Source organism: Geotrypetes seraphini, chromosome 3 (genome assembly GCF_902459505.1).
Source record: "Geotrypetes seraphini chromosome 3, aGeoSer1.1, whole genome shotgun sequence".
NCBI classification, from domain to species: Eukaryota; Metazoa; Chordata; class Amphibia; order Gymnophiona; family Dermophiidae; genus Geotrypetes; species Geotrypetes seraphini.
Genome location: NC_047086.1, coordinates 74,078,812 through 74,092,948, shown reverse-complemented (window position 1 = coordinate 74,092,948; position 14,137 = coordinate 74,078,812). Strand labels below are relative to the sequence as shown.

The 14,137-nt window shown below is 43.6% G+C and overlaps 1 protein-coding gene across 1 annotated transcript in view; it reads right to left on the bottom strand.

Moving 5' to 3' along the window:
- Positions 1-14,137, bottom strand: part of CSMD1 (CUB and Sushi multiple domains 1) — a 2,397,241-nt gene that overhangs the window by 306,131 nt on the left and 2,076,973 nt on the right. The window contains exons 47-48 of the mRNA XM_033936341.1: positions 12,765-12,953; positions 3,084-3,230 (exon numbers count right to left, since the gene is read on the bottom strand). Of these exons, the coding sequence (XP_033792232.1) occupies positions 3,084-3,230; positions 12,765-12,953 (336 nt within the window). The remainder of the gene's footprint in view (positions 1-3,083; positions 3,231-12,764; positions 12,954-14,137) is intronic.

Sequence of the window (14,137 nt, the reverse complement as noted above, 5' to 3'; positions counted from 1 at the left end):
TTGTTAATTTTGGCGCAGGGTTAGAGAGGTTGTAACCCTATACTTCTACTAAGACTAATCTGGGGTGCTTTCATTAAGGGGCACATTTAATGTGTGCTAAATCGTTTAGCGTACCTTAATTAAAGTACCCCTAAGTATCTTAATTAAAAATTCAGCCATCAACTTAGTCTATGTTTTGGATTTGATTGAGTTTGACACCCCTGGCCTAGACAGAACTTATACATTGTGATTTAGAAGATGTAAAGACAGGTATAAGTGCCCAAAAGGTATCCAAAATGACCAGAAAACCACTGCAGAGACAAAGAAAAGCCCTCCCCCCCCTGTGTTCACTGACCCACATCGCACCCTCACAAAGTTCAGAACAAAAACGTACATACCTGCTTCTGGAACATCAGCACCTGGCATAGGAAAGCCTAGTACAGCTGCACAGAGATGGCTTAAGTAGTCTGGAGGGTGGGCTAGTGAACCGTAGAGAGGAGGACCCAGGCCCATAAGCCACTCTAACCACTAAATCAATGGTGGAAAATGTGAGCCTATCAAAAAAAAACCCAAACCCTACTGTACTATCATATAGGTGCCACCTGCAGCCATAAGGGCTATTTGGGTTGTAGATAGGTGGGTATAAAGTGTTTTGAGGGACTCACCATGACCTATAAGGGATTGTGGTGAGATGTTTATGTGGCACCCTTTCTGTGAAGTTCACAGCAGTGCTCTATAAGGTGCCCCACTGCTCTGTTGCTATGTCTGGGTGGCCAGTCCATCACAATGCTGGTCTCACCCATGTCTAAAAGGTCTTGTTCTGGACATTTCAGACTTGGACAAATTTTTGGTCACGAATGTGATATAAAGATAGACATATTGGCGGTCTGGATGATCAAATGCCTGGATGTACAGATAGACGATTTTTGAAAAAATATATTTTGGACGTACTTTTTGTGAATAGACATTTTGCCGCATATCATATAACTACAAGGGGGTAAAGCATGGATGGGGTCACAAACTTAGATAATTCTATAAATAACACCAAAAAATCTGTGCCAACTACACAATGCATTAGGGCCTGGATTCTCGAATCGGCGCTGATTTGTTAAGCACCCAAGCTCAGTAAAAAACGTTTAAACAACACTTTTAACTGAGTTTCAAGGCGCCTACCAGTGCCTAAAAAATTGGCGCCGGAATCGCACCTCCGTAGGTACTTTAGGTTGCCTAACACCACTGTGGGTTTGGCTAATGCTGAAGGTGGCATTAGACGGCCTAAAGCACTTACGTAGGCATAATTCATGACAAAGATAGGTGCTGGAAATGCAGGCCTGGAAAACCCTGGCAATTCTCTATAGGGCGCCATTGCGTGAATGACACACAATCGACAGCCGCTATTTAGGTGGCCGCCGATATCAGTTCCCTATAGAGAATCTGGAACTAGGGGCTATTCTATAAATAGAACTCAAAGTTAGGTGTCATTTATACAATGCCTACCTTTAGGTATAAATATTTACACCAAGTAAACCATGATGTAAATCCCCATGCCTAAATTAGGAAGGAGCACCCCTCAATCCACCCATAAGCCTCCCATGGTCACACTTCCTTTTTGAAACCACACATAACATTTGCGTGTGGATCTCAGTGCCTAAAAATATGTGCATAAAATGTAATTGATGGTAATTAGTTCTGATAATTGATCATTAGCACCCAATTATCAGTGCTAATTTGCTTGTTATTCAGTTAAATTGCATATAGAAATTGGGCATGCAGCCCAATTTCCATGCACAATTTATAGCACCATTTATAGAATTAGGCCAATACTTTATAGATTACTAAATTTCTGTGCAATATTTATGCGCTATCATGTACGCCTGCTTTTCATATGGGATGATAGCACAAAACGTGAATGCTGATTTAGAGTCCATTCTCTAATGAAAGTGGCTGCTCAGTTGATGTTAAGAACATAAGAATAGCCTTACTGGGTCAGACCAATGGTCCATCAAGCCCAGTAGCCCGTTCTCACGATGGCTAATCCAGGTCACTAGTACCTGGCCAAAACCTAAGTTGTAGCAATATTCCATGCAGGGTGAGCAGTGGCTTCCCCCATGTCTTTCTCAATAACAGACTATAGACTTTTCCTCCAAGAACTTGTCCAAACCTTTTTTAAAACCAGCTACGTTATCTACTCTTGCCACAACTTCTGGCAATGTGTTCCATAGCTTAACTATTCTCTGAGTGAAAAAATATTTCCTCCTTTTGGTTTTAAAAGTATTTCCCTGTAACTTCATCGAGTGTCCTCTAGTCTTTGTAATTTTTGATAGAGTGAAAAATCAATCCACTTGTACCCATTCTACTCCACTCAGGATTTTGTAGACTTCAATCATAGAATTTATACTCGGCGATCTGCATTTTAGCAACCCCCCCAAAATTTGGGTAACCTTTATTGAAGTTCCCCTTAAATTTATATTTTAAAATAGTCCTTTTCAATGCCACTATCCATATATTAATACTGAGAATTCAGAGTTAAAGGAGTTGTATGATCAGTGGCTGTTGCTAAGGGTGTCAGGTCAAAAGCGCGCCGGGACAAAGGCGCGCCCAGACAATTGAGCGCAGCGCGGAGGCGCGCACCACTCAAAATCAATGTTTTTAGGGCTCTGACGGGGGGATGTGGGGGGGAACCCCCCCACTTTACTTAATAGACATCGCGCCGCGTTGTGGGGGGTGTGGGGGGTTGTTGTAACCCCCCACATTTTACTGAAAACTTCACTTTTTCCCTGTTTTTAGGGAAAAAGTTAAGTTTACAGTAAAATGTGGAGGGTTACAACCCCCCAAACCCCCCATAACGCCGGCGCGATGTCTATTAAGTAAAGGGGGGGAGGTTCCCCAACAAAAACCCCCATCGGAGCCCCTAAAAACAGTAATTTTGAGCGGCGTGCACCTCTGCGCTGCACTCAATTGTCTGGGCGCGCCTTTGTCTTTCGCGCCGTTGTCTATGAACCGTTGCTAAGTGTAGAAGTCCCTTTGAATATTTCCCCATACACATGCATACATTATACAGCATATTAGAGATTTTTATTATTTAGGGCACTAGCTATACTAACCTGAATAACGTATCTTGAATCCCTTCTTATTGGTGGCATGATCTGTTGACCAACGAAGAAATAGTTGATTACTTTTGCTTGTGAAATTTAGTTGTCCAGTGTGATTTCCACTCAATGCCACTAGCAAAGGATTCTGCCCTGAAGAGCCTTTAAATTAATCCAAAAATAGAAAGAATTGTAATCTTTGTCAACTATATAGTCCCTAAAAAAAAAAAAAAACAAAAAAAAAAAACCTTTTCACTTGCAGCTCCTATCATTTGAAATTCTTCACTACTTAATACAAAGGATATGATGACATTTCTTGCTTTTCCAAAGGAAACTAGAAACATTTTTGTTTTCTTGGGCATTTAATTGTGATGCTGGAATTTTAGCCGTATTGGCTTTCCTATCAGCATGGTTTTAAGCAAGCAGAAAAGGCTCCCATCTGGTTAATGTTGCTGACTAGATTGGGAGAAGACATTCAGTTGCACTTAACCAGAGAATGCCATTGGATATCTGCTCTGACTGTCGCAGCACTTTCTGGTTAATAGTGAGGCAATTTGGAAGCAGAGCCAGGTGTACTGTTCCCTCTAAGCTGAACAAGAGTCTTCCGTCTATAGCAGCATCTCGCAAACTTTATGAGCCGCGGCACATTAAACTGGCAGCTGCGGCTTGAGGGAACCCAGAAGTAACTGGTGACATCACACACGTGCATGAAGTCATCACACTAACATCCGCCTATGCGCAGAGGCCGTCCAGACAGGAGAGAAGCCAGTGGAGAGTGTTACAAAAGAAGAGGTGTGGAGAGGAGGAGAGACACCAGGGAGGAGAAGAGGCGCCAGTGGCGGCTAACTGCCGCGAGAGTCACGTCCTGTAGGCAATCAGCCGACGCTGGTGCCTCTCCTCCTCTCCAGCATCTCGCAGCACACTTGAAATCTCGTGCGGCACACAGTTTGCGATACACTGATCTATAGTCTTGTCAGTTTTGGGGTTTTTTTTTTTGGGGGGGGTGATGTTTCACTATCACAATTTCAATTCTGTAGTATACTTCTCCCTCAGTATTCACTGTGATAGGGGATTAACAGACCCGTGAATATAGAAAAATCGCAAATAACTTTTTCATATGTTATTCACAGTTTTCTATTTAAAAAAACATCACGAATATGGTGAAACCACGAATAACATAGCCTGTTTCTGAAGGAGAGGCAAAATGCGGTGAAGAAAGTGCCGGGAATCAGCGATTTTATCTATAAACACTTGGAATCAGCGATTTCTCTTTGCAAGCTGATGTAATTTTTTTGGGGGAAGGAGCCAGCTAGCTAAAAACTGCACATAATCGAAACCACGATTGCTGACACCGTGAATACGGAGGGAGAAGTATACAAGAAAACACTGCAGCACTCCAGGGAACTTACCTCTCTCTAGGCATTGAAAACACATTATTAAGGCACCACCACCTGTGCATGCCTTTCAGCACTATAGAAATGATAAATAAGAACATAAGACTAGCCGTACTGGGTCAGACCAATGGTCCATTTAGCCCAGTAGCTCGTCTTCATGGTGGCTAATCTGGGTCACTAGTACCTGGCAAAACCCCAAATATTAGCAACCACTCCCTACCGGCGACAATGCTGTTGGAGGACTCCAGCTCAGCGTAGAGGGAACAGCGGAGCCCGGGTAGAGAGGTATTGCCAATATTCATTGCCTGCGCCCAGATAACTATTCAGGTAAGTAGGCCACAAAGCCAAGTTTACTTGCCCGGATGATTCTCTGGGTACCTGTAGTGAATATCAGCTGGACCTGGATAGCTTACGAACAAGCAAAAGAGAGGGATTCCAAAGTATTAAAAAATGTAAATGCATACAAGAAACCAATGAGCCTCCAAAATTGGATAGCTAGGCAATTTTGAAGAATTTTGGAGGCTCATTGTGCTTCTTTTATGAACCTAAATAACTTACAGCAGCCACAGATATCCAGATATTCAGTGCTGATACCTAGATTAAGCCCAGCATGGAACATCCCTGTCTAATTCAGCCTGTGGCACTCAGTGTTTAAAAAATGCTCACTACTGTGGGCTGAATGTCGCCTCCATTGTCTTTTAGCCATGTCTATGTTTTATGCCTTGCATTAATTGTACATTTATCTTAACCCATCAAGAAGAATATGGATAAAGTGAGATAGAAATGATTTAAATAATTATGTATTCATCCATCAGTGATGTAAGATTTGTCTGGGAAAATTCTATCAAGTTATTGAAACATTAAAATTGGATTAAGCTGTTCTTTATTGTGAGGCAATTTTCTATACAGATATATTCAGATATAAATGATTCTTCCTAAAGTGGACTCTGCAGGCATCACAAAAGACATGGAGGCAATGACACAGGATATGGTGGTAGATAAAGATTAAATGATCTAGCCATTTACTAATAAATGTCTCTGGTTCAGCTTTGTAGTCACTTTCTCTTTCCGTAGAGATCCTCTGTGGTTGTCCCATATTAAAAAAAAAAAAAAAAAAATCTGATTTTCTCCTTGTATCCACCACCTCCACTATGCAAAATTATTTCTCTAGAATACTTCTAAATAATTCATCTTTCCATGACCTCTTTTCTCTAGAGCTTCCTTAGCATTGAAAGATCATTCAATAGTATATAGATGGGTCTATCATATCTCTTTTCCCTCCTTTCTTCCAGGGTGTACATGTTTAAATATATAAGTATAACCCCATATGCTTTTATGATGAAAACCTTTGATTATTTTAGTAGCCACTGGACCTACTCCACATGGTTTATATCCTTTTGGAAGTACTGTCTCCAGAATCATAACTCAAGTGAGGTTTTGCCAAACAATTACCATATTTTCACGTAGATACCGCGCACCCGTGTAAAACGCGCACAAGGGTATAGCGCGCGAAAACCACAAATTTATGTACAGAAATTTTGATATACCGCACACAGCCGTATACCGCGCATGCCGCCCCGACTCTCCCGTCACCGCCCGACTCTCCTTTCGCCCGCCCCGAGTCTCCTCTGGTCCCGCCTGCTCGTTTCCAGCCCTGCCCCGAGTCTCGTCTGGTCCCGAATGCTCGTTTCCAGCTCTGCCCCAGTCTCCTCTGGTCCCGCCTGCTCGTTTCCAGCCCTGCCCCGAGTCTCCTCTGGTCCCGAATGCTCGTTTCCAGCCCTGCCCCAGTCTCCTCTGGTCCCGCCTGCTCGTTTCCAGCCCTGCCCCGAGTCTCCTCTGGTCCCGCCTGCTCGTTTCCAGCCCTGCCCCGAGTCTCCTCTGGTCCCGAATGCTCGTTTCCAGCCCTGCCCCAGTCTCCTCTGGTCCCGCCTGCTCGTTTCCAGCCCTGCCCCGAGTCTCCTCTGGTCCCGCCTGCTCGTTTCGCCGCCCTGTCCTGCTTGCCGCTCTGTAAGCATGCGCAAACCATCTACAGACAAAGAAGATGGTCTGAGCATGCTTGCCGCTCAGTTTTCTGCGCCGAGTTGTCAGGGCGCGCTTTTGATCTGTCACCAAGGCGGGCCTTTGTCACGGTGTGCTTTTGACAATGTGGCTTTGTCCCCCCCTCTATCTGGCCTTGTAATTTGCCCAGTAAATACAATTTTGCCTTTACAACAGCATCTCAGCCTTTGGGTAAGCCTATAAAAGATTAATGCTGCATGTAGAGCCCACATTTCAGTAATTTGATCTCTTCAGATTGGTATTCTGCATTTATCTACCCGGTAGTAGAGTTTATCAATTAAATTTAAATTTACCGCCATAATGGAAGGAATGAGACGAAAGTCATATACAGCGGACTTTAAGCTTAAAGTCGTTGCGAAAGCTGAGGAAATAGGCAACCGGGCCACAGCGAGAGAGTTCAATGTTGGAGAAACATCGGTGCGTGAATGGAGAAAAGATAAGAAGGAACTGGAGAAATGCAATCCGCGAAAACGGGCACGTCGTGGGGCCAAACCAAAATGGCCTCAGCTGGAGGATGACTTGAAGCAATGGATTCTGGAGAGAAGGGAGCAAAATCAATCAGTCTCTACTGTTGCGATTCAGATGAAGGCAAAACTACTTGCAAATAGAAGAGGAATACCCGACTTCAAAGCTGGCTTCACATGGATCTCAAAATTTATGAAAAGGAACGGACTACCAGTTCGAATGAGAACAACTGTTGGCCAGCGACTTCCGGATGACTGGCAGCAAAAATTGATTGATTTCCGTGACTTTGTCGCCAAAGAAATATCTGAACTTGGCATCACTGCAAAGGACGTCATCAACATGGATGAAATTCCAATGGCATTCGACATTCCAGCGACAAGAACCATAGCCCCCACAGGTACTAAATCTGTTGCCATCACCACAACTGGGCATGAAAGAACGTGTTTTACAGTAGTTCTTGGTTGCTCAGCTAGCGGGGTTAAGTTAAAGCCCATGCTCATTTTCAAAAGGGTCACTATGCCCCGTGAAAAGCTGCCCACCAGTGTGGTTGTGCACTGCAACAAGAAGGGATGGATGGACTGCGACGTAATGAGATTGTGGGTAGATAAATGCTTTAGGGCAAGGGTGGATTCTTTGCAAAAAAAATCCTTGTTAATTTTTGATGCCATGGCTGCCCACAAAGAAAAAAATGTTCAGGCCTACATTAATTCTACTCGTGCCCACATCGCTGTGATACCTGGAGGCCTGACGTGTAAGCTGCAGCCACTTGACATCGCAGTGAATCATCCATTCAAGACTTTTGTTAGAAAGGAGTGGGAGCAGTGGATGCAGAGCGGCACGCACGAGTACACACCTGCGGGGCGGCTGAAGCGGGCAACTTTCACAGAAGTCTGCAAGTGGGTGGCTTCAGCATGGGACAAAATAACACCAGATACCGTTCGAAACGGATTTAGAAAAGCGGGCATTGTTTATGAAACCAATGACACTATGGCTACTACCAGTGCAGCGGAAGGAGGCAACATCACGGATATCAGCGATGATGACGATGACGATGACGATATCACTTCAGAAATAAACAAGGATCGTCTGCAGGCTGTGCTCACTTTATTTAATGATGATGATGACAATTCAGATTTTGATGGATTCAAGGATTCAGATGACTGTGATGATGATGACTGAATAAACCTGTAAACTTTGTTTATTTACCGTACAACTTTACCGTAACTACGGTAACTGTATTTAGATTATTTTGTCCTCGATACTTCGTTTGATCTACCGGTTAATGTTATAGTTTATAAGAATGAACATGTGATTTCTGTTCTTGTTGCTGAATTCATACTCACTAACTCTAGATTAAAAGTTATACGGTTGTTTATAAGAATGAACAGTTTTTTTTCTTTTGACGTTTTTGGTTGGAGGGTGTGTGAATGGTGCGTGAGTTCTCCTATGTCCATTTTTGTTCCCATTCTAAAAAACACTGATAAGTTCCCAGAAAAAGATACATTAAAATAAGAAGTGAAAACAAAGGCCCCTACAGATGAGAACATAAGAATATCCTAACTGGGTCAGTCCAATGGTCCATCATGCCCAGTAGCCCATTCTCATGGTAGCCAATCCAGGTCACTAAATACCTGGTCAAAACCCAAAGAATAACAACATTCCATGCTACCGATCCAGGGCAAGCAGACGCTTCCCCCATGTCTTAATAAAAGACTATGGACTTTTCCTCCAGGAATTTGTCCAAACCTTTTTAAAACCAGCAACGCTATCTGCTTTTACCATAACATAAATCTTTCATTCCAAACAGAGACCTTGCTAGATGTCAAATACAGAAAGAACAAGGTACCGTAACTTCACAAGGACTTAGCTGTGCAGGAATACCTATACCTATATACCTATACCATATACCTAGTGCAAAAATGTGCAAAGGTCTGTTTTTTTTCTTTCCATCACTACATAGCCTACGGTAATGCCACACAAGCAGCACTGTTACAAATATATTCTGAAGGTCAATGCTAAGGTTAACAAAGTTTCCTTCCTTGGACCACAAGGAGATACTGACAAACCACTGAAAGAGATCCCAGGAACAACACCCAAAGACCCACTCAGTGTGTGAACCAGTTGAGTGGAGTGGACTAGGGTAACTGGGGGGTGGAAATGGACCCGGAGTTTTCTCAGCAGAATTTCCCAGACCACCTCTTCCTCTCAACACATTGACACGCTAGTGGGTTTATTTTATAGCTTTTTCACCCCCTTCGGTCTGCCTATCCCCCTTGAAGTTCTGCCTGTCCCCCCTTGAAGGTCTGCCTGTCCCCCTTTAAGTCCTGTCCCCCCTTGAAGTCCTGTCCCCCCTTGAAGGTCTGCCTGTCCCCCTTTAAGTCCTGTCCCCCCTTGAAGGTCTGCCTATCCCCCTTTAAGTCCTGTCCCCCCTTGAAGGTCTGCCTGTCCCCCCTTGAAGTCCTGTCCCCCCTTGACGTTCTGTCCCCCCTTGAAGTCCTGTCCACCCTTGAAGGTCTGCCTGTCCCCCCTTGAAGATCTGCCTGTCCCCCCTTGAAGGTCTGCCTGTCCCCCTTTAAGTCCTGTCCCCCCTTGAAGGTCTGCCTGTCCCCCTTGAAGTCCTGTCCCCCCTTGAAGTCCTGTCCCCCCTTGAAGGTCTGCCTGTCCCCCTTGAAGTCCTGTCCCCCCTTGAAGTCCTGTCCCCCTTGAAGTCCTGTCCCCCCTTGAAGTCCTGTCCCCCCTTGAAGTCCTGTCCCCATCCTGAAAGTCTGATGCCCCCCCCTGAAGCTCGATTCATCACCCGGAAGGAACGCTTGCACCCCCACCCGAAGGACCGCTCGCACCCCCACCCGAAGGACCGCTCGCACCCCTACAGCCTCCCCCCTCCCCCATGGAGAAGCTGTTTACCTTATTTTTGGATGCCAGCGAGCCCAGCTGTTTCCTCTGCCGGCGGTCCCACCCCTTCTCTGAGCCCTGCTGCGCTGCTTCCTCTTCCGGCGGTCCCGCCCTTTCTCTGATGTCAGAGAAAGGGCGGGACCGCCGGAAGAGAAAGCAGCGCAGCACAGGGCTCTGAGAAGGGGCAGGACCGCCGGCAGAGGAAGCAGCTGGACTGGCATCCGGAAACAAGGTAGACAGCTTCTCCATGGGGGAGGGGTGGAGGCTGTGGGGGTGCGAGAGGTCCTTCGGGTGGGGGTGCGAGCGGTCCTTTGGGGTGGGAGTGCGAGTGCTCCTTCCGGTTGATGAATCGGGCGTCGGGGGGGGGGGAAACTATGTAAAAAAAAATTTGTACAACGCGCTCACGCGTATAACACGCAAGGGTATGCGCGGTTCGTAAAAACCACGTATAACGCGCGCGTTATATGCGAGAAAATACGGTATACAAAGACAATCCCAGCTCCTGTTTGGTTGCCTATTTCGCTCTCTGGGTTCCCAAGCATTCTTCTGACACACCATACTTGTCTGTGTGGTTACAATCAAAGTAGTTTACATATTTTAGACAGGTACTTATTTTATACCTGGGGCAATGAAGTGTTAAGTGACTTGCCAGAAGTCACAAGGAGATACTGTGGGAATTGAACTCATAACTTCAGGATACTGAGGCAGTTGTTCTAACCACTAGGCCACTCCTCCACTCTATGTAGTGAAACCCAGGGAGTGGAATGGAAGAGTTGCTAGCTGTGATAGTTAGCATGCTGTCATAATTGCTGATAGCATGATTGCAGTTACCACCACCTGAAGAGCCAGGATTAAGTACAGCTGCACTACCAACAGTCTAGGGTAGTGTTGCCCCAATTTGACAGTAGAAAACCAAAGAGAGGTATTCCCACCACCATGTCAATTCACCCAGCGCATACCCGCACTTTAGACTTCAGTCCATTTCTATCCCTTGACCCCATCAGGATTTCCCCAGGGGTTTCCCTGATAGTCTTGAAGCCCAAGGTTGTACCAAGCTCAAAATGGTAATTGTGCAGTACTACTGCTAGGTGTCATTCTTTCATATAAGTAGACTTCATTCCAACATGATCAAGAATGTCTGAAGAACCTCCTCTCCCAACAACAAACACCTTAGCTCATGATTCATACCAAGGTATCCAACGGATGATGGAGGTAAGAGTGAGTCTTATTCTTCTTCTAAAATGGAGTTGTCTGACCACTAGAAGTAGTCTTGCAGTGCATGATAAAAACAATGCAAAAAATTACTTGTGAAATGTATTATTAGGAGATCATTTGAATTCCTTAGCTACTACAAGAGGGCCTAAAATTGAATTCCTTAGCTACTACAAGAGGTCCTAAAATTGAAATTGGGGTGGAAACTTTTAACTGGAGGGAAAAGGACTTTGTCATCAGCCCCAGTCCTTCAGCACAAAAAAGGATGGTTTCAATAAACACTTCCATAATTACTATTATTTTTTTTTTTAAAGGACAGGGACCAAGGACAAATGCCTTCTCCCTCCAGCTAAGTTTCCACCCCTTTTTTTCTGACATAATTTAAAAATAAATGTGACCACAGACTTCCCCACCAGAATTTTAAATTGTGTCCAAAGGACGTTCCTGCCAAAATTCAAATTTGTGTTACCAACTAACTTTCCCGCCAAAATTCAAAACTGAGACCAACATACTTTCCAGCCACATTTCAAATTTGTGACCAACAAATTTTCCTGCCAAAATTCAAATTCATGACTAACGATCCTCCCTGTTCTCAATCAGGTCAGTGGACTCACCATATATAAAGAAAAACTGCAGGCCTCACAGTATACCCTGAATAAAGTCACAGCATGATGGCTGAAACATCGGTTCTACCTACCCAGATGCGGCAAGACCCGGAAAACAGCAACAATCATGATGCCAGCCACGGAAGCCTAGGAGAACATATTTATTTATTAGGATTTACTTACTGCCTTTTTGAAGGAATTCACTAAAGGTGGCGTACAACAAAAACAATGTTCCCTCTATGGTGTGCAGCTGTGTGGCTATGTACCTCTTTTTACCTCTCTGCACAGCAGTTTTGCATTGCTGTGCATCCAAGCTGCACTTCCCCACCTCCTTCCCGCTGCCACCCCAACTACTGCTGCTTCTCCAAACGAGCAGCGGCAAAACAGCTTGCCTTACTCTACTGCAGGCTCACACCGGCAGCGTCTGTATGCTCGGCAGCCGGCTGTTCCCCTTTTACCAGAAGAGGGCATCAGTGGGATGTGACTAGCAGCTGTGTGCACTAAGGTTACGAGAGATGCCTCACAGGAGGGTGAGGTAGGCTGTTTTTCTTCTGCAGCTCATTTTATTGAACGGCATCGACAATTTGCCTCTGCTCCTTTGGCGTCATATCTTCAATGTCATAGTCTTTGTTACAACCAATTTTCGACAAGGTGTAATTTATGCTCAGTGGATTGACCAATGACCCCCCCCCCCCCACTTTGCAGGCATATTTGCCAAAATACGGTCCATGTCGGGTCCTAATAAACTGAGCTTCCTTTATGTCTTGAAGTCTCTTGGTGCCCTTTTCTTCCTGTGTGTCGGAGTGTACTTTGGATCCCTCCTTTTTCATGTCATCACAACCAAAGTTAAAAACAGACACTGGCAACACTCCCAATGCTTCCTATTTTAAAACATTTCAGTTTTGCAAGGACAAAATTTAGAAACGAGTGGAGTGAGGATGAGACTAAAAAGTGCGGGGCAGAGAGGAGGAGAATTTGAAATCAGGAGTAAGTCTGGAAAACTTAGAAAAAAAAACAACTATTATTTTTTTTAAAAAAACTTTTTATATATAGTTTGTGTGTTATCTTACCATCAAATATTTCCAGTTCATCAAATTGCTTTTCACTTTGAAATGTTTCAACAAAGATAGAGATATTATAGCTTGGTTCAACTTTGACGCTCCAAGAGCAGGTCTGTGAATTGAGATAGTTGCCGGGATATCCTGGACTCAGTATCACACCAGATGATTCTGTGCGTATTTCATTTGCTGGGCATTGTGCTAAACAAAATTCAAAAAAAAAAAAAATGCAATGTTAAATTTCTATCAGCTCTTGCAAAAATCCATGAACATACATATTAAATTTACTCTTTTTTTCACATCTGAAGGTAACTATAGGGTATAGAAAATTCATCTATGAATAAATCTTATGCTGTTAAAATATAAATTCAATCTTCTGAGACCTCGACAATGCCACCTACCTTGGCTCCAAACATTTCACTGCTGATGGGAATTTATGTATCAGATCGTCATTGGTCTTATTAGATGTAGACATTCAATCAATAAATTGTTTTCTTTAATAAATAACTTCACAAATATATTTTCACTTAAATTGAAAAATAAGAAGACTCTTTTCAATAACACTCTCTACATTAATGGTGGAAAGTGTGAGGCCACCAAAACCTACTATACTGTCATAATAAGGGACACCTGCATCCATAAAGGCTATTGGGGTGGTAGACAGGTGGGTTTAGAAAACTCTTTGGAAAAATTCATCCCCAAACTTAAGACCTTTTGTTTCAAAGATGCCTACGACCTCTGACCCAATCTCCTTCAAATAGAATCCATGTAACTCCTCCATGAACCTCTCCAAAAACACTTCTCTTGAAGCGAGTCCTACCCCATTGTACTTTTGCCCTCTCCTTTTATTCCTCCCTTTATTTTTTATTTTCTATTTCAATGTATTTATTAACTTACCTCATACCTCCTTCCCTTTTGTTTCCAGTATGTCAGTGTGTCATGTATCCCTTTTGTATATTTTTTTCTTTTATATATATATAGATAGATAGATACTGTATTTGGTATATATATATATATATATATATATATATATATATACCAAATACAGTATATATCTATATATCTATATATATATACCAAATATATACTAGTATATATATATACTAGTATATATATATATATACTAGTCATTAAGCCTGTTACATTAACGGGTGCTAGAATATATGTCTGTCTATCTTTCTGTCTCTCTCCCACCAGCTGTGTCTCTCTCTCTCCATGGCCCCCTTTCTCTGTCTGTCTTTCTGTCCCTCTCCCTGCCCCTGTGTCTTTCTTCCTTTCTTTCTGTCTCCCTCCCTCCCGTTGTCTGTCTGTCATTATTTCCCTTCTTTTCCCTGTGCAGCAGCATGTTCATCCCATTTCCCTGTGCAGCAGTAATAGCATTTCCC